Here is a 20988-nt window from a genome sequence, read left to right as displayed (position 1 = left end):
GGGTGGCTTCTCCCCCGGCTCACCTTTCCTGTCTCCACAACTTAAAACTGCCTCCCCAAACAGCTAGCTGGCGCTCAGAATTGGATCCAAACCTATGAAAATATATCAACTTAACACCATTTGGATAGATGGTATAGAAGTCATAGCTTTTAGATCTTAGATCTTCCCTACCAGGTTCCTCTTTGCATTAAGCTAGTATTTGACACCTGGTATAGGGATTTTTGCCTCCTCTGACCAATGGGACTTCTCTGCCATGTGCTAGTCCTCTTATGCTAAATGTGGGTTTTCCTCTCCTTTTCTAGGTACACAGTTTCTCCTAGTATGACCTCGATCTGATCGGCAACCACGAGAATTTGACTCCCGTGTCCTGCACTGTAGTGCTGGGGCCTGATCCCCGCCCACACCATACAGCTGCCATGGCTGCTGCCTCTACTTCCACCCCTGTCATTTCACAGCCCCAGGTAAGTGATTCAAGCTAGCATAGGTTTCAGCTACTCATGGTTTTGTCGAATATTTAACTTGAGTTTAAGAATGTGTGTTTGACTCTAGGGATCATGTATATTTCTCTCATTATCATTTGGTGGGTATTTGGATAATGGTGCTTTTGTGAGTGAGGTGCCATTTAGTTCAGGAAGCAGCTGGAACAATGAACAAGTGATTTTAGTGAACTAGCCTCTGTTCATAGGGGCGGGCCTTGGTTTTCAGTGCCGAGCATGCCTGGCTGTTACTCCAGCCATCGAACTCTAAATCAAGGTAACTCAGTAGTAAATCCTGCTGTTTTTCCTCCCTTGGCTTTTTTTGGGTTTAATAAAATATTTCAGAAAAGATCTAATCTTACAACTAGCTTTCTGAATGTTGTCTCATCGTCTTCCTCTTATAATTATCATTTTGCCTTGACCTGTTCTGGCAAACGTTGAAAACAAAATGCAATTCTAGAAAGTTCTGAAGTAGTCTGAAAGTTCTGAAAGTAGTCATAGGAGTTGCTTTTTCTGTCCCATGAATAATAGCAGGAATATGGCTGGGACATTGTTTGTTTAGATTATTTTACAACGTGATCTATTTGGGTACTCACTGAACTCTTTCAGATTCAGCAGGTTGCGTGGTACGATGTGCAAACAGACTTTGGAGTCGTTAGGCCTCAGTTCACCACCCTGCTCCTCTGATGGCCGGATAAAGAGCCTTAGTAACGCTTACCTCTCTCAGCTCCAATTTTCTCTCACGTAATCGTACCTCACACTATGGTTATACGAATGAAATGATAGCATATATGTGAAGCACACAGTAAGTGCTCAATAAATGCAGTTTCCCATTTACTCTTCTTTTATCTCTTCTCTCTAGAGTATGACCTCTGCTGTCATTCATAATAATCATTTTTAGGCCAAGGTTAAAGAAAAAAGTATATCTTCAAGAAAAAGTCAGATTGATTGAAATTTGAACCTTGATGATACAGACTGTCCCCCACTTTTTTTCTGTAGCATTTTGCAGGCTATTAAATTTTGTGTGTATTTCAAGTAGGAGTGTGTATGTTTGTGAGAGAGGGAGAGGAAAAAGAGGGGAAAAGGCGAAAAGGGCATTTTTGCTTTATTTGTTATAAACTTTCTTTTCTTCTCTAAAAGACCTTGGAATTTTATCATATGGATAAAGTCCTTGCTGTTCTTTAAGCTTTTAGTATTTTTTTTTTCTCCTGGGATGTTTAGTATTACTGTCATCATGTGTATTTCTCTTTCTGGTAAATGGATCACTGCCCTTTCAACACTTCGTTTTCTTTAGGTGTTTGGTTTCCCTTACTCTCAATAGTTTTTTTTTTTTTTTTTTTGGTGCCTGAGAGGCTTGGAGAATGGGTAAAGAGATCTAGTGCCAGTTACCTGAGGTCGCCATTCCAAAGTCCACTGCAGCTGTTCCCACGTAGTGACTGTGCTTAGTGTTTTGCGGAGTGAGTTAGGCTCTAGTATCGGTTTTGTGGACAAGGCATTCCAGCATCCCAGGGTCGCTGCTGTCATTTGTCAGCATTTCCAACAGCAGCATCTTATCTGCACATCTTCCTTGTTACGTAAGCTCCTATCAGCTGGTGAGTAACATAAATACTTCTCAATGACTCATTTAATTAAAATGTTTAACACTGCCCAAGGTTGAAGGAGGTTATATTTAATAAACACCAGGGGAAATGTGTACTCTCATAAATTCTCTGTGGGAAGTAAATTGGTACAGTCACTGCAGAGAATAATTTGACAGCATCTATTCAAATTATATACTTTACACGTACCCTGCCTCTATCTTGGTATCTACATTAGAAAAACACTCACATGTGAGCCCAAGGAGGAGTGCATAAAAAGATTCATTGACGCATTGGTTGAAAACCAGGAAGTGCAAAACATTCTGAATATCCAATAGTGCAAAGACTTAATAAATTCAAGTTTGTGGATATGATTGAAATACCATTCAGCAGTTAAAACATGAGGATATCTGCAAAGCTATATATTGCTCAAAGATATCTTATGGAAGAAAAAGAAAGCAAGATGCAGAATGATACAAGAGGGTAAAAGTTAGATCTTGGGAGATGCAAAACCCCTTCAAAGCTTAACTTTACCCAACAAAATCTTATTCCTTAGTATTTAATTTCTCTTTAGGGAGAATTTAAACTTAATTAACATCTTCTCCTTCAGGGTCACTCACAAGAAAAAAAAAAAAAAAAGGTCAGGAAACACTGGTTTCTTGAAGGATGCCTATGGGCTCTCCAGTCCCACTGCCTGAGTTGAAATCCTGGCTCAGACATTTACTTATTAACTGAGCCTGAGAGGAAGGTGTTCACCGTCTCAGTGCCTGTATTTCCCCACCCGCAAAATAAGCATAGCAATAGTGAAGCCAACCTCATTGGGGGGTTCTAAGGATTAAATGAGAAGATCTATATAAAACTTAGCGTAGTGTCTGGCATATATTACTCAATCTGTGTTAGCAAGAATTTTTATTATTGTTCAGCAAGCCCTGTGGCCGACCTGGGGAATACAAGAAATGAGGCTTTGGTCCTGCTAGAGTTTAGAAATGTAGTGGGAGACACACAGATAAGGAAACAAGTTCCAACACTGTGTCATGAATGCGATGATACAGGAAGTATTGGGTGTTCCACGGGTAAAGCGGAACATCCAGAAAAGACTTGGAGGATCAGGGAAGGCTTCTTGAAGGAAGACCACCAGGCTGAGAACTAATGACTATGAGTTATTTTGGTAAAGGAGAAGAAAAGGCATGTGTGAATGTCAAATGTCCCAAGGTGAGAGAGAGAGCAAGAGCATTTAGAATTTAGTTTAGGATAGTTGTAGTATAGTGGGGCATGGGGTTGTCAACAGTGATGTCCCTAGAGCCACCTCTGCCAGCTCAAGGAGGGGCGGATTGTTAAATTTTCAGGAATTTTGTAAGCTGGTTGACTTCATGCTGGTAGCTTGAAATCAGCCTCAGTAGAGTATTTACACTACAGAAATTGGCAAATGCTAGAATTAGCATAAATGGATTAGATTATAAGGTTGGAGATTTTTGCAGGGTTTTGCAAATCATATTAAGGAATTTAACATTGATCTTAAAGAATCAGTAGTAGTGTAGTTTAATGGCTACCCAGGCTTTGGAATCTTAGACCCTGGTTCAAAGCCTGACTTTTGATAATTCTATTGAGCAGATTGGTTAATTAATCTCAACTGGGGTAGATGGGAACAGTAGTGGCAATTGATAACTGGGGAAGTAAGAGTACTTGGAAGGAGCCCACTATAAACTCTGGTGTTAGGTCACAGAGAGAGGTAACTTACTGTTCTGGAGAGATGCAGACCACTGGGTCACTTGGTTCCCAGGATCCTCTGGTCAGTGATGGGCCTCCTGCTATGTGTCAGCTCTTCACATGTAATTTGTACAGTCAAATTTTAGCCCAAGGCTGACTTTCCCTTGCCCCCATGCTTTCATTGAGGTCTTCTCTCTTATTCTCAGTTTTTCCCAAGCTCAGAGGAGGTAAAAATAATTTAAATACAGCATCTCTTTAGGCAAAGCATAATACGCAGTTCACTCAATCAGCTTAGCGTGGTATTGTCTGGCACATCAACTTGCATTCTTTGAGAGTGAATTCAGGGACCTGTGTAAAGATAAACCCACATTCAAGTGTAAAAGGCTTGAAACTCCTTTTCTAAAGCCAAAACAACAATTATTTTAAAAAAAGCTTTTGGTTTGTTTGTTACTCTATTCATTTGGTAACAAAGAGCATTTTTCTCACCAAGCCTGCCTAATACTAGATATAAACTAATTAAAATGAACAAATAGCCTGTGATTGTTTCAAACAATAATAGGAAAGAAAGCTCCCATTGTCACTCCTGCAGGGATTGCTGTTTAGTTAGTGAAAGATACGCCTTGTGCTTTGAAGTCAGACAAGTTTGTATTGTCTGCTTTACTCCTGCCTGGACTTAAAGACAGATTTTTGTTTTCTCTTGCTGAGAGAGCACCTAGTCCTTAGAAAGCTAGGTGAATACCAAGGCAAAACTGGACTAGCAGCAGCAGGAAGACTGTGTGTGTAGCTGATTTATAGTTCTGCTAGTCCAGACACTGATAAAGAGCTTCCTTATCCAAAGGAAGCTCCAAGGATGTATTTGCAGACAGGAACCTGTTCATTAGGTTGAGTTAATGTGTTCATGTCCTGTGCATGTTAGGGGGTGAGGATGGGGTAGGGAACCAACAACAACAAAAACTTGCCACTCTCAATAGCCATTTCCTGTTTCTAGAATTGACTTAAGCACTACCTTAATTGTGTTTGATCAGGTTACTGTGGGTAGAATTTGCATTAAAAGTTTAATTTTCATTTTTATTAATAATAGAAGAGTCAGTAGTTCAATACCTGAATGAACAGTTTGGCTTCTCTCAAACCCAGGACTTGTATTAGAGACCAGAATAGCCATCTGAGAACTTAAAAGGCATTCCGTTCTCACACCTTTGATTCCAGTAAGGAAGGACTGTTTTCCATCAGTGTTTTACAAAGCATTTCTTTCTGCCTCTCATTTACTTGGTGACCATTCTGCTTTTAAACCGAGGACATAAAGATAATTTGATCTCTCCAGCAAGTCCTTGATTTCTTGTAGCTTTCATTAAAGATGTGAATTCGGGTAGATTTTCAACGTCTTAATCAAGAGATTATTCTTCTAATTCTTGTTCAGTGTTCTGATAAAAGGTGATTGGTCTCTATTTGTCTGTTGAAAGACAAGTTGTTTTTTTTTTTTTCCCCAACATCATTACTGATAGATTCTCTTAACAAAATACATCATATTAATATTTCCAAAATTTACATTTTGGAAGGTTTTATTTCTGGTATTAGAGAGTAGATGTTTTTTGATCAAAGTAACTAAATTTCACATAAAAGGGATTGCATTTTTTTGAGGTTGAGAGATTTCTGGGGTTTTTTTTTTTTGGTAGATATTTTTATTATAGTAGTTTTCAACCATTCACAAAAATAAAGATAATATAATGAATTTCAATATAGCCACCACCTAGATTCAATAATTATCAACATTTTGGCACACTTGCTTCACTTGCTTTCATTTTTGGAGGGAAGAAGTATTTTAAAGTAAATCCTTGATGTTGTCATCTTTTTTTCAATCCTCATATGTCAGTATGGGTCTCTAAAAAATCATTTGCTTACATAACCACAATACCATTATCATACTTAACAAAATTAAAAAAGACTCCTTAATATCACTTTATACTCAATATATTCAGATGTCCTCAATTGCTTTTTTAAAACATGTTTTAGTAGTTTGTGTGCCACCCTTTTTTTTCTTTAAAAAAAATTGATTAGATCAATTTACTTTTCTGTGTAAAATTATTCAATGACTCTTAAGGTTTAAAACGGCAATGCCACTTCCTCCGTTTATTTTCTTTTTTCTTTTATTTCTTTTTTTCATACTGATTATCAGTGTGTATCCTCTTTGTTTTCTAAGTGAGAAAACAAATTGAAATTATAACCAGAATATTTCACCACTGAAGAATATAAAAATGAGACATACACTGAAGGGTCCAAAGTAAGGAAAGTAATATGATGGTTGCAATTGTTAAATTATGGATCTCTAAAGAAAGTAAGGGATCAGGGATTATCTTGATAGTGCTCTCTTTCAGACAATTACTTACAGTATGAAGTATATTTCCAATGCCACACAGTAAAGACATAGTGTGATCTGGCTTCACCTAACATGGAATTGAGAAAAGAGAATGCATGGGCTTAGATCCCAGTGGATTTTGGTTCAAATCTAGGCTGTTGCTGTAGATCAGAGTTAGGGGATCTTCAATATAGGTCTCTCTTTCAGCTTCATTTTTTTTTTTTTTTTTAAATCTCCAGAATTCAAATATATACTGTGGTCACAAGTTTAAATGTCAAAAAAACTGTTGAGTGCTTTGTGCAGTATCAGCCCTTTACTAGATACCTGACATGTGTGAGTTCCTTCCCTTTTCCCCATGATTACACTGGGAGTTCTTCACAGGGAGAAAGTGGTTACTGGTACATATGGGCTGTGTGCTTATGTGGTATGCCAGAAGATCCATCAGAGGAAAGCCAAGTTAGATAAACACTCCATGGAGAACTCCAGTGTAGTGCCAGGAATAAATGCATGTGGAGATAAACATTGAGATTTCTGACTTACTCCATCTCAAACTCTGTTTCTATTAGAAGTTAAATTTGTTCTCATATTGCAATTTAAATTCATATACGCCCCTTTTGTGTTTATAAACTCAGATAAAGCTTGAGAGGATATATTATTTCAGAATCTGAGAGTGCATTTTGAGTTTTCTATTCATAAGACAGAATTGTACAGGGGCACATAGGATAAACCACAAATGACATCTTTCATGTTTGTTTATTTTTCTTTCTATTATGTTTTTGAATTGGTTTAGTCTTTCATGATTAATGGAGCTGCTGCTTTATCCTTCAAAGGGGGGGGGTGTCTTTCTCCCTCTATTGTGCATTGTGGTGCTGTTTGCCTGATTTCCTTTTCATATTCCTAGGTTCTCCAGCTACTTTTCTTGGAACTTTTATTGCAGCTTTGCCATGAATAAATACTAAGGTGGGACAATGTCTTACTGTTTTTACCAGCTAAGGGAATCATAATTATAGACCCCAGAGGATTTCTGTCTTTTGAGATCTGTACCTTGCTGTAATAAGACCATCATTAAAAAAAAAAATCAACCTTCATTTGCTGTGCGATGATACTGCCATTTGGTAATTGCATGGCATCACTTAAGAACTGCCCTTAAGTTAAACTTATCTCATTTCATAAATTATCTTCCTAGGCTGGCTCAGGCCCAAAGAGAAGTGAACTTGGGTTGATACCTGCTCCTTAGCATCAGACAAAATGTCTGTGAAAGGGCAGTGGAACAGATTAGCTTCTGAAAGCCTAGGTTGGCAATAAAACACCTCTCAAAGATTCAGACAACCTTTGGTAGCCTGAGCTCCAGTCCTGTAGGAAGAGGAGTAGGGCGTGTTTGTTGGTGAACTAGATGGCTGCCTGATTTCAAAGTCAGGGTTTCCAGCAGGTGATTTTAAAATATTTGCACTTAGATGAGCCTCCACGAGCCAGTTCAGGCCTGGAAGGAAGCACCATTTATTGGGATTCAGGTGTGGGCCCCAGCTCTAAGGGGCTCTATTAAAAGAACTCTGTTTCGTATTACTTTAATTGTGGGTGATCAGGTTACTGAAGTAACCTGGAAAAAGAATGGAGAAAGGAGGACCCAGGAAGCATCCCACCCCAATGGGCTGTGGATAGTTAAGGGTTTACCTCTGCCATATTGGATTGTGTAGAGATGACAGATAGGAACTCAGGATTCCTCTGTCATGGTCAGGGGTAGATCCCACCTCAGTGAGATGTGGCAGGGTGGAGAGACTCAACTGCAGATCATTCCAATGTCTTATGCAAAATTAGCTTGGAAAACTAGGGCAAAATTGAACCTGCAGATGGGAAGTCAACTCTATGGTGGTGGAGAAAGAGAAGGCAGAGCAAACAAGGTGGCAAATGATAGGAGTCTGCAAGGATTATAGTCATCAGTCACACCATGATCCTTTACTGTTTCAAATGATGTATCAGAAATACACATTTACTCATAGAACTCTTAACACTTTTTGCACAATTTTTTTCTTAAAATTATTAAAAATAAATTTCTGTCACTATGTAAAATATTAAATGCTGTTTTTCTGATTGTACATACTCATTTTACTGCTTCCTCCAGCTAGTCACAGAAAGAAGAGTTTACAGAGACAAGCTGTTTTGTAAAAATAAAAGAACACAGTAATGGAAGGTAATAGATGATAATAAAAACTAAAGTAGGCATACAATCCTATTTTTATTTATTTTATTTTATTTTTTTGAGATAGGGCCTCAGTCTGTTGCCCAGGTTGGAGCAATCACAGCTCACTGCAACCTCCAACTCCTGGGCTCAAGTGATCCTTTGTTCAGCCTCCCAAGTAGCTAGGACTACAGGTGCGCACTACCACCCCTGGCTAACTTTTTTCTTTTTAAAAATTTTTGTAAAGATGGGGTTTCACTATGTTGCCTGGGCTGGTAATCCTATTTTTAAAAATTGAAATGGAATAAGGTTATAAAGAAATATATTCTAGGCCGGGCACAGTGGCTCACACCTGTAATCCTAGCACTCTGGGAGGCTGAGGCGGGTGGATCGCTTGAGGTCAGGAGTTCTAGACCAGCCTGAGCAAGAGTGAGACCCCTGTCTCCACTAAAAATAGAAAGAAACTATCTGGCCAACTAAAACATATATAGAAAAAATTAGCCGGGCATGGTGGCACATGCCTGTCGTCCCAGCTACTTGGGAGGCTGAGGCAGTAGGATCACTTGAGCCCAGGAGTTTGAGGTTGCTGTGAGCTAGGCTGACGCCATGGCACTCACTCTAGCCCGGGCAACAAAGCGAGACTCTGTCTCAAAAAAAAAAAAAAAAAAAAGAAAAGAAAAAGAAATATATTCTGTTATTAGCCTATGAACAAAATGGACTGATGGAAAATAGTTTTTCATTTACTTCATAGGATAAATGATTTAGTTACATCGTTTTGATCTGTCAGTTTAAGTAAGGCTGCGTTTTAGAGATGGCAGTTGGTTTATGAAGGTTCAAGCCCTCTGAGTTTAAAAGTTTCAGGAGATGTCAGGGAGATAGAGTAACCAATGCTCAATTCTTAAAAGAAGGTGTTTCTCTCCATTTTATAGATGAGGAAACTAGTATGTCCCTCTCCTTCTTTTCCCTTCCTCTTTTAATGGTTCAGATGGAATTAGGTTTCTTTCTTTCTAAAATAAAATATGTCAAACATAATAAAATGTGCAGAGGGAATTATAATACAATAATATATCCATTACCCAGCTTTGTAAAATTTTAACGTTTTGATGTAGTGTCTTCAAAATCTTTTGAGATTTAATAGATAAAACAAATGAGTGGTTACAGATAAAGTTGAAGGCCCTTGTATTCCTTCCCAATTCTATTAACCTTCTGTTTACCCAGATCATAAATTGATATTTAGCATCTCTCTGCATGTGTTTGTGGATATATACACACGTGGGAAAAATATAGACAATATATAGTAGGTTTCTGCAAGTTTTGAACATTCATAAGAATGATATACTGCACATATACTTGTCAAGTTGCTTTAGTTATTAGCATATATACAGCTATACTTTATTTTAACTGCTTTGTTGTATACCTTTCTGGTTCTATTATAATTTATCCATTCACTAGTTGATGAATATTTATGTTGATTCTAATATTTTATATTATAAAAGACTGGCAATGAAAATTCTCGTGGGTCTCCTCAGGCACCTGTGTGATTTTTTTTCCCCCCCTAGGGTTAGAATCTTTCAGTCTAGTGTGTGAATATGTCTGACATTAGTAGTTTTTGCCAAAGTGTTTTACAAATCTGTTGGACTAAATTTTACATTCACTAGCACTATATGACTGTCCTACCAACCCTTGATATTTTCAGACTTGTTAATTTTTGCCAACCTGATAGAAATATTAATACATTGGACCTCACTGTAGTTTGTATTTAACTTTGTCTGATTCCCTGTAAGAGTAATTTTCCTTTTAGGTGATTATCTGCCATTAAGGTATCCTCTTCTGTGAATTGCCTAACCACATCTTTGCCCAGTTTTGTTTTAGACTGTTTGGATTTTCTCTTTTTGATTTGTAAAAAGTCTTTAGATTTCACTGTCAAGAAGTCTGTCTTTTGTGTATTGCCAAACTTTCTACTAATCTTTAGCTTTTCTTTTCATTCATTTTAAAGTCTTTTTGCAGCACAGAAGTTTTAAATTTTTGATTAGTTAAATTTTTATCAGTGTTTTGGTTTTATTTAGAAAGATCCTCCCTATTCACAGCTTATAAATTTCTCATTTTCTTCTAAAAGTTTTAGAGATTTACTTTTTACAGATATAGCTTCATATTGCCCAAAATGGATTTCTGTGTATAATACTGGATTTATGTCATCTGAAATGGATTTTTGTGTATGACGTAGATATTCAATTTATTTTATTTTTTTTATATGGTTGAACAGTTAAGCCATATTCTCAATTGATGCGTAAAGCCATGTCTCTCATATCAAGTTACCATATAAGTGTGTGTTTCAGGCTCTCTATTCTGTTCCATTGGGCTATTCATGTATTTCTGTGCCAATATCACAATGTTTTAACTACCATCACTTCAAAAATGTGGTATTCAGTAGAGCTTCTCATTCAGTTTTCAAGCTATCTTGGATGTTCTTGTTGTTTTTTACTTTTATATCAGTGTTCAGAGAGCCTGTATGTTATGAAATGTTATGAAAACCCCTTTGGGAATTTAATTTTATCACATTAAATTTATACAGTTGACCCTTGAGCAATGTGAGGGTTAGGTGTGTTGATCTACCATGCAGTCAGAAATTTGTGGGTAACTTTTGACTCCCCAGAAACTTTACTACTAGCCTACTGTTAACTGGAAGGCTTTCTGATAACGTATATAGTTGATTAACAAGTATTTTTTATGCTGTGTGTATTATATAGTGTTTTCTTACAATAAAGCAAGCTAGAGAAAAGAAAATCATAAGGAAGAGAAAAGATATTTACTATTAAGTGGAAGTGGATCATTATAAAGGTCTTCATACTCCTTGTCTTCACATTGAGTGGGCTGCAGAGGAGAAGGAAGAGGAGGGGTTGGTCTTCTTGTCTCAGGAGTGGCAGAGGCAGAGGAAAATCTGTGTATAAGTGGACTCATGCAGTCCAAACCTGTGTAGTTCAGGGGCCAAGTGTTTATTAATACTGGAAAGACTGATATCATTATAGCTTTCTTTATTCATAAAATAGTTTACCTTCATTTAGGTTTTCTTATAAGCTTTTGAGTATTATTTCTAGATACATTAGAGCTTTCATTGTAAATGTGTTCTTTCTTGAAATAAAAACTTTGTTTTCTGGTGTTTCTGTAGGAACTGTTGATTCATATGGCTTGATACGTAATCCAACAAATTTGCTGAACTCTCTTAATACAGTTTGTTTATAGATTGTCTCATATTTTCTATGTAGCTGATTATATGTGGATGGAAATAAGTTTTTTTCCTTTTCCAGTTCTTTTCTTTTTTTACTCTGATCTTACTGCCCTGACCATGACCACCAGTACATGCCAAGAGCAACTGGTAATTGAGTCAGATTTGTTTGTTTTAAAAGGGAATGCTTCCATCAAATATGACAATTACTGTACATGTTTGGTAGCTGCCTTTTATTAACTTAAGGAAATTAGTTCTCTTCTAATTCTAGATTACCAAATTATGTCATAAAAAGGTATTAAAAATTACCAAATACACTTTCCATGTCTTTTAAATGATCATTGGCTTTTTTCTCTTTAAATTTGTAAAAGTGGTTAATTATGTAACCAGATTTTTTAAATGTTAAATCATCTTTGAATTCTGGAATAAACCCTATTTAGTCATAAAAACAAATATACATGCATACTCTATTTTAGTCATGCATGCACATACCTTGTCTCATCTGTGTATATAGACATACAATACATCAATATTTTTACATATATCTTAATATTTATATGCACACATTGCTCTATTTGATTTACTTGCATTTTATTTAGAAACTCTGATTCATGTTCTTAAATAAGATGGGCTCATAATTTAATTTACTCTTACTCATCTTGTTTGTTCTTGTAACGTGATTATGTTGGCTTCAGACAAAGGTAACTAAATAAGCTTTGAAAATACAAAACCAAAACAATAATAGCAGGTAATTTTAGGCAGGCTTCAAAACAAATGGAAATAAAAGGCTGAACCACAGTAACATGTAAGATGGGAGTGGAGACATTGGAGTAAAAGCATTTCAAGGGAAGAGAATAATCTTTGGACTTCAAGTGTGCATGTTAAAATATTAAGAATAAGTATTAAAGAATAGAAAGTATAACTCTTAAACCAATAAAAGTGGAAAAGGGGGAATACACCCAATCAGTTCATTTTTGTCTTCATTCATTTTTCTGACATTCTTGGGTCTAATCCTGCTGCTGACTGTTCTGCCAGTTCTCACATATGGAATCCCTCCTGTATTTTTATTCTTTTGAAAGATGAGTTCATATTCAGTGGGGCTGATCCAAGAGAATCCTGTGTGGCTGCATTGAGGTCTGGCCTCTAGAGAAGCTGGGTGTGTGCTAGTGCCAGGCACATGGAGTGGGAGGGATATGGGAATATCACAAACTCAGGACCCGGTTTGTGTTAATTGCTTCTCCTGTGGGTTCTCAAACTTGACAGGTGGTCTAACTTCACATCGCAACCTTGTGTGATTTATAGGCTTGGAGTCATAATTTCTTAATGGAGTCTTTTATTTATTTTCCAATCTGAAGCCTAAGCTCCACACAGACTTTCTTGTTCTCCCCAGATAAATAGGTATATTATTTTTTTCTGATCTCCTCATTTACTGATATGGAGATCTTTGAGACTGCATATAAGTGGGTCTCAATTCTAACTCACCGCCTCAGTCAAGGCCAAGGGTTCATTTTCTGTTTCTCAGTAGCATTTAAAACCCTGTCTCCATAAACTCTGACAATCTCCTGCCCAGGCAGCCTGTCACCTTGATTTGAAGTTCCCTCTTAGCTCAACAATGCATCTGGGAACTATTTAATATATTTTATCCAGCACATCTTAGTGTTTTTAGTGAATTTTTTCATTCCTTTCTCTTAGAACTGACAGAGAATTCTCTCTTTGGAAATTTGGCAAATACGATGATGTAGCCTGGTAGATAATGGGCTATAATGGATAAAAAGTATTTTTCTTTACTTATAATTTATGTTTTCCATAGTTTCTTTTTACATATGTGTACATCATTTTGATGTACATCATTGGTTTATAAGAAGTAGCAGTTTATGTACTTTTTCAGATAAACCTTTTGAAATTTAGTTGCATATTCTTCAGCATTATAAAGATTCCAGCTTTAAATCATTTTTAGTTGGTATCAGCATTATTTTGTGGCCTATTTTCTGGTTGTAGTGACAAATTGTGTCATTTTCTTGTTTCTAATTTGAGGCCTTAAAAAGGGTGAGGATTGTTTTTTTGTTAATAGAGACTTAATGGCATTTAATAAATTTTGTGCTATCTATTTTCTAATCTTTTTTTGGGGGGAGGAAATAGGTCTGATTATTTTAGATTTAAGAACTAGAATTGAAAAGGTGTTAGAGACCATTCATTCCTTAATTTACAAATGAGAAAATTGAGACTCAGAGCAGTTGTGGAACTCACTGAAGACCAAATTAGCTGGATGAACGTCAGAATCAGGAAGAGACTTGGTTAGCCAAGGCTATAAATCAGGCCCTCCACTGTTGTGCTTTAACAGAAGTTGGAACAAGCTGGCTTGATTTATATCTTATTACTGGTCCTTTATCCAGCATGGATTAAGATCCCTCCCTTAGAGTATGTCAGTAGAGTACATATTTACATTCGTATCTAAATACGTGCTCAATCAAATCGGTGTAATTACTAGTCTGTGAGTTTGTACTAAGTGTTCCCTTTTCCTTTAGGCTAATGAATATGTAATTGTTTTTTAGGAGATTAAAAAATGCATCGAAGGCACAGCGCAGTGGCATGCCCAACCTGGCAGCTCATACACGTCTGGGAATGTGCGCATCAATAAATGAAGTACATAGCAAAGCTGAAGGCCACATGCGCCTCTTTAGCGTTTAGGCTTGGCAGATTTGTTGTGACTTCTTTTGAGGTCACACAATAGGGTGAGGTAAATTTCTGAGATTTGGAACATCTGCTCTGTAGACCAGCCATTGAGGCCACCCCTACCCTTGCCCCTTCATCCTGAGATATAGTAATTGGTGGGTGAGAAAAGGACGTGAATGTGGACTGTTTTTTAGTGTTGAGGACAATCTAATATGGAAATAATGATATCCATATTTTTGTTTCTTAGGGCAAAATTCTGTAACTTCTCTTTTTATGGACAAATTTCTACTTATAGTGGTTTGGATATTAGAATGATGAACTTTTAAAAAAAAGTACTTACTGAGTTTTGTCTGAGTGTATTTTTGTTTTTCCCAAAATTTCTTGCAATAAATGAGTTACCTTCTAAAGATGAAAAAAATAATTTATAATCTTATATAAATTTTACGTAATTGTCATTCTGTACATGTTTATCCTTTCCTGCTATTTTTCACTCCATTTTTCACAGTTTAAATGGTATGTTTTGATTTTTATCTCAGTAATGAGAGAAAATTAATATTTATATTCTCCCCCATTTCAAGTTTTTATCAATACAATAAGTAATTTTAATCTTAGGTTATTTATAGGTGTAACTTCTTTCAAGAATTATTTTTGATATTTGCTTTAAGTTTTATAACCACTTGAAGAACAATTACTTAGTATTATATGCTTTGTGGGTTTTAATTCTTGCTGCCAGGGTCTTCATTTTGTGGGTGTTTTTGTTTTTCTGTTTGGGGTTTTTTAAAACCTTTTCTCATGACCGACTTGTATATGTACTTTCTTTAGGAAGGAAATGTAGATGGTGTTCTTTCTGAGACCCCACATCTCTGAGACTGTTCTTTTTTTTTTTTTTTTTTTTTTTTTTTGAGGCAGAGTCTTACTCTGTTGCCCGGGCTAGAGTGCCATGGCATCAGCCTAGCTCACAGCAACCTCAAACTCCTGGGCTCAAGCAATCCTTCTGCCTCAGCCTCCCAATTGGTGGGACTATAGGCATGTGCCACCATGCCCAGCTAATTTTTTCTATATATTTTTAGTTTTCCAGATCATTTCTTTCTATTTTTAGTAGAGACGGGGTCTTGCTCTTGCTCAGGCTGGTCTCAAACTCCTGAGCTCAAATGATCCACCTGCCTCGGCCTCTCAGAGTGCTAGGATTACAAGCTTGAGCCACTGCGCCTGGCCTGAGACTGTTCTTTATTGTCCTCATATGAGAACATCACTATAGTTGGCTGTAGGTCTCAAATATTTTCTCCATATGATGGAGATTTTGGTTGCTTGGGCTCTCTCTGTTCTTAGCAATTCTACATCAGAAGCCTGGGGATATCCTGTTCTCTCTCTCTTTAGATGTTTGATTGTTTTTTGTTGTTTGTCTATACTCTAAGAATTTTTCTTTATCATTGAGATTCCAAAATCTCATCAAGCTGTATCTACATTTTAGTTGCTTTTAATTAACTTTCTTTTGTAATGTATATAAATTTAAACCAGTAATCTGAGGTTCTAAGGTCTTTTCCACTTTTCTTCTGTTTGGAGCTGTGTTTCTTCAGCTTTGCCCTAAACTTTCTCAGATTTCTGGTGTAACTTTTTTTTTTTTTTTTCCCCTATATCTGCCTCTTTCCTTTTTTTCTTGTCATCTCTGACTCTCTTCTCAGTGCTGGATGAAGTTTTTAAGTCTTCGACTTGCCATTTTAGTTTTCTGGTATTTTTTTACTTCATTTCATTGCCTGTGTTGCTGTTTATAATTCAGAAATTGTTTTTCAGTTTGCCCTGGTAGGCACAATAATGGCTTCCAAAGATACCCATTATTAACTTAATTCCCAGCATATGTGAGGATGCTGCCTTATATAGCAAAAGAGACTTTTCAGATGTGATTTATTTAAAGATCTTGAAATGGGGAGATTATTCTAGATTACCTGAATGGGCCCAGTGTAATCACTAGGGTCTTCAGGTGTGGAAGAGGGAGGAAGAAGAGTTAGCATCAGCAGTGTGAAAGGACTTGACTGGCTGTTACTGGCTTTTGAAGATGGAAGGGGGCCATGAGCCAAGACATGTGGGCAGCCTCTGGAAGTTGGCAAAGATAAGAAAACAGATTCTCCCCTAGAGCCTCTGGAAAGGAACACCGCCCTTCCAACACCTTCCTTTTAATCCAGTGAGACCCATTTTAGACTTCTGACCTTCAGGACTATGAGATAATAAATTTGTGTATTTAAGCTGCTAAATTTATAGCAATTCGTTACAGCAGCAATAGGAAACTGATACAATCTCCATGTAGTTTTTACTGGTTTTTGTTTGTTTGTTTGTTTGTTTGTTTGTTTATTTTCATAATGGCTTGCTCTATTTTTAATACGGGTTCCCTAACAAAGAACACTGAGAACACAAATCAGAAATATCCTGTAATTCAATCTGTTTCTTTTCCCCCTTTCTCTTTGTTTCCCACCCCACTCTCATAAATCTGCTTCAGCAGGAGTTGTTTTCCCTTGTTCTTCAGGATGGTCATCTCCTTTGAAATTACATTTTTCCCCATTGTGTTTGATAATTTTTTTGTTTGCTGTAACAGTATAGCCATGACTGTCTTATTGGCTTATATGTAGTCCAATCATAGTTAAATTGGATTCTCCCTGAGCTTGATGTGGGTTTTCTGACTGAGTTCATTGCATTCTGAAGAAGGAAGAAAGCCCATTCACGCTGCCCTCCTGTTATTGGAGGTGCTTCCAGGGTCTCCTCTGCTTTTTTTCTGGACCTGTTGCTTTTTGTAGACAATAGGAGAGGAGATTTAATTCCTTTTTCAATTCAGTCCTATTATACTAAATGCAGCTGAAATTTCTCTTACTTTTTCTCAGATATATTAGACCCTTCCTATTTTTAATTCCTGGTATGTTTTATACTCTTTCAATATTTAGCTGGTAATTTTTGTGAACTATGAGTTCTTACCCAGAATCCTTAGTGTAGAATTTTAAGTCTGAAATAGACTTTATGCATAATTTAGTCTAACTTCCTCATTTCACAGATGATAAAACTTAGGTTCAAAAATAATTATACCATTAAATATGTATGGTTTTATGGCATCACACTCAATTTTTGAGAGGAAAAAAATGGCATAGGACTGAGTCTCATGCCTTTTGCTAATTCAGCACATGAGATACCATTAGAGAAAATCTAATAGTTTTATTCGTCTTAGCTGACTGTGGTTTAGAAAGACAACTTATACTTTTTTGGCATCCTTAACTATATATAGTTTCTCTGTGTGGGAAGGGCTAAGAAACCGTACGTATCTCTGCTTGACTGTGTTGGTACTTGGTGTTCAGAAGTTGGAATGTTGTGAAATAATATATGCTTGATATTTGATTTAAACATTTCTCTTTGTCCAGAGAAAGTAAATGGTTACAGGGGCTAGTGGAAAGGACAGTAGTTTTACATTTGCATTTACAATTTTTGTATATCCTTTGCAGAAGGAGAACTTGTAAAGTATAAACATTTTCGATACTATCTTTATTAATGCAATCAATATGTATCTAGCATCTGATCCATCTAAGAGGTGGATACCATACAAATGTAAATGAAAAAGCTAGAATCTCTTCCCTTATTGGGTTTATAGCAACATGGATGGAGGAATTAATGGGTAATTAAGCAATTATTATACAGTAAATTAAGTGTTATTATAGTTGAACTGTGGTAGGAAACACTTTGCCTAGACTTGGGAATGTCTGAAGAGAATGAATAGAAGAAATAACATTTCAACCAACGAAAATTAGGGGAGGATTGTAGCACTTAAAGTATGGTCCCTGGACCAGCAGCATCCACATTACTTGGGGCCCTACCTTGGATCTACTGAATCAGACATTTGTGAAGTGTGGCCAGCAATCTGTGCTTTACAAACCCTCTAGGTGATTCTGATGCTGAGAATCAGAGGCAAGAGAGAGCAGAACGTATTAAATAGAACTGGAGCAGAGACTTTGAAGTCATTAAGAGCTTGAGTTGTGGCAGGTGAGACCTGATAAAATGGTTCCAGAGTTTAGATTTTTATCTTAAGTGCACTTGTAAGCCATTGAAACATTTTCAGTAGGGGAACAGCTTGATCAGCTTTGTGTTTTAGAAGGATCACAAGAGAAAGGATTGGAGCTGAGTAGAAAGAACACATAGGAAGCTAGTGTAGTAATAATGTTGATAGTCATGCATGTGGGATAGAGTAGACAGGTTAGGTAGATACTTACGATAATGTCTAGGATTTGCTTACTGATTTAAATGAGGATAAGGAGAAGGAGGAATTCCCAGGTTTAGCACTTGGGCCACTGGATAGATAGTAATTGTCTATCTAGTCTCTGGGGTAGACAGAGCAGGAGGGCAGGTTGGGGAGCATAAGGAAGATTATGAGTTTGAGTTTGGTTTTGAACATTGCAAGTGAAGAACTTATGGGGATAGTCAATAGAGATACCAGTAGGCAATTTGATATTTGCCTAGAGCTCAGGAAGGAAGTATGGGTTAAATATATAGACATGGACGGATTTGGGATATATGAGGTAATTGAAGTCTTAGGGGATCAATTAGATAAAGAAAATATGTTGAATGAATGAGAACATAAATATTGCAGACACATCCATATTGGGCATCAGAAGTACAAAAATGACTGAGAAGGACCACCCAGAGAAAACAATCAAAACCCAAGAGAGTATGATGTCATGGAAGCCTAGGAAAGAACTTTCCAGAAAGAGCCTCTCAGTTGTATGTCTGCTACTCAAGTCAAAAGGGGCAGATGAAAAGTTTCCATCTGGGTAGTGACACAAAGATTAGAGCAGCTGTGGGAAGTTATATGGATCTTAAGAATTTGACTAGAGTACACTTACTGCGTAGGTGGGGGTAGAAGCCATACTATGAGAAGTCAGTGGGAGACAGACATTATAGATGATTTGGCTATGAAGGAGAAAAAGAATCAAAGCTGGAAGGAGAACATGAGATCACAGGGGACCTTTTTTATTAAAAAAATAAAAAGATAGCAGAGACTTAATGTTAAGTGTTGAGGGTAAAAAGTGATGGTGGAGGGTAAGGGAGAGGAGGGAGACAGGGAAGGGAGAGAGAGAGATGAGAAAGGGGAGGAAACTGAAGACAGAGGAAAAAGGAAGCAATTGATAGAACAAAGTTCTTGAAATAGTAAGAAAGGGCGGGGTTCAGAGCACCCCAATGGTAAAAGGGACACCTGTTGTAACAGAAGAAGAAGAAAGGATGGATTATTGAACAGGTAATTTTGTCTTGTTGTGGGGAGAAAAATGAGGGAGTTCCAATCTGACAATTTTCTATTTTCCTCTGTTTGGCAACAGCTGATGGAGAAAGAAAAGATGGGCTCAAAAGTTTGAGAATGGCAGATGAGTTTAAAATAGTCATTGTGCAGAATATGTAAAGTGATAATTAGGGGGAGAGCCAGATCGTCATGTTCCATTGAAGTCCCAGTTGAGGATAGACATCATGAATTTATACGGGGATCAATCTGCAGATGTGTTGGTTTTCTCTTTCTGAGATGCCTTAATGTACATGTGAAAGTAGCAACAAACTGGATTCATCCAAATAACATCCAAGGTTGATCTTATTCTAATATATTGTTTTAGAAGTACAGTGGGGTGAGGAGGAAAAAAGATAAAGGCCTCTGTTTTCCTTATCTAAAAGTTCTAAAATTCAAGAAACTCTGAAAACTGAAGATTTTTTTTTATAACTCATTTGGTGGCAAAACTTCTGTGAATGAATTGATTTGAGGTTATTTATAGCTTTTGCTTATTAAATTTAATATGTATATCCATGTGTTTCACAAATTGCCTGTGATTATGGAGTGCTATCTCAAACTCTGCTGGGGATGTTATATAGGGAATATATTCCATATAACCATTCTTAAAATCAGAAAAATTCTGAATTCTGAAGGACATCCGACCCCAGTGTCAAGAGGAGATTGTGTTCCTGTGTTAGTAATGAAGAGATTTGCAATGATAGATTAATACTATGGAATCTAAGCTAGATAAGAGAAAAGGGGAAGTTGGGGAGGGTAATCCCACTAGGAAAAAGTAAAGGAAATAAATAACTGCAAATAACTAGAAGTGTTGGGGGTTAAGTAGAAAATTTGAAGAATGGGAAGTTGTGATGAGCAATTATTATAGAATGCCTCAGTTATTTCCAAAAGGAGACAGTTCTGGGTGGTTACAAACTCCAGAGTATGTGACCGTGGGCATGGGCAGCTGAGTTGTAATGGAATAGAAGGTCATTAGGGATGAGGTCAAGGGAATGAGAGATAAGAAAATTAGATGAATTGACCAAACTAATGGCAAGATTCAGGATGGAATGGAACACTACAAGCCAAGTTTTCTGATCTTCAGTGAAGGAGGCACTGTGGAAGGTACAAAAGATACCAAGATGTTTAAGACAAATTCTTCACTCTTCCCTTGGACTATGATCTCTTTAAGAAACAGACAAGTAGAGAGATAAATAATTATACATCATGTTAAGTGTAATGTTCAAAGCATGATCTAAAAGCTGTTAAAATATAGATGAGGAAAGAGACTTTAGATGTCTGAATAAGTCAGAAGACTAACAAATTCCTAAGTGTTTCACATTGTTTTGGGAATTTTCAGTGTTTGATAAACATTTATGTACAAACTATGGAAATCTGGTAGAATATTTGATCAAAAATAGTGTTTAAAACAGTCATATTTGCTAAGTCATTTGTTAATATTAGAAGCAAAGCATGATAAAAAGAAAAATGTAAAATATGAATTGCCTTTAAGAAGTATTTTTTA

At 36.7% G+C, this 20988-nt stretch overlaps 1 protein-coding gene across 5 annotated transcripts in view; it reads left to right on the top strand.

Annotated features, from left to right (window-relative positions):
* Positions 1-20988, top strand: part of LPAR1 (lysophosphatidic acid receptor 1) — a 130864-nt gene that overhangs the window by 50443 nt on the left and 59433 nt on the right. For 3 of the 5 annotated variants that reach the window (XM_069474547.1, XM_069474545.1, XM_069474546.1), the window contains one exon: positions 303-461. In XM_069474547.1, the coding sequence (XP_069330648.1) occupies positions 417-461 (45 nt within the window). In that variant the 5' untranslated portion in view covers positions 303-416. Of the gene's footprint in view, positions 1-300; positions 462-20988 lie in introns of those variants that run through there. The other 2 variants (XM_069474548.1, XM_069474544.1) reach the window with 1 other exon arrangement.

This window comes from Eulemur rufifrons, chromosome 7 (genome assembly GCF_041146395.1).
Source record: "Eulemur rufifrons isolate Redbay chromosome 7, OSU_ERuf_1, whole genome shotgun sequence".
NCBI lineage: Eukaryota > Metazoa > Chordata > Mammalia > Primates > Lemuridae > Eulemur > Eulemur rufifrons.
This window is presented reverse-complemented; position numbering and strand designations above follow the sequence as displayed.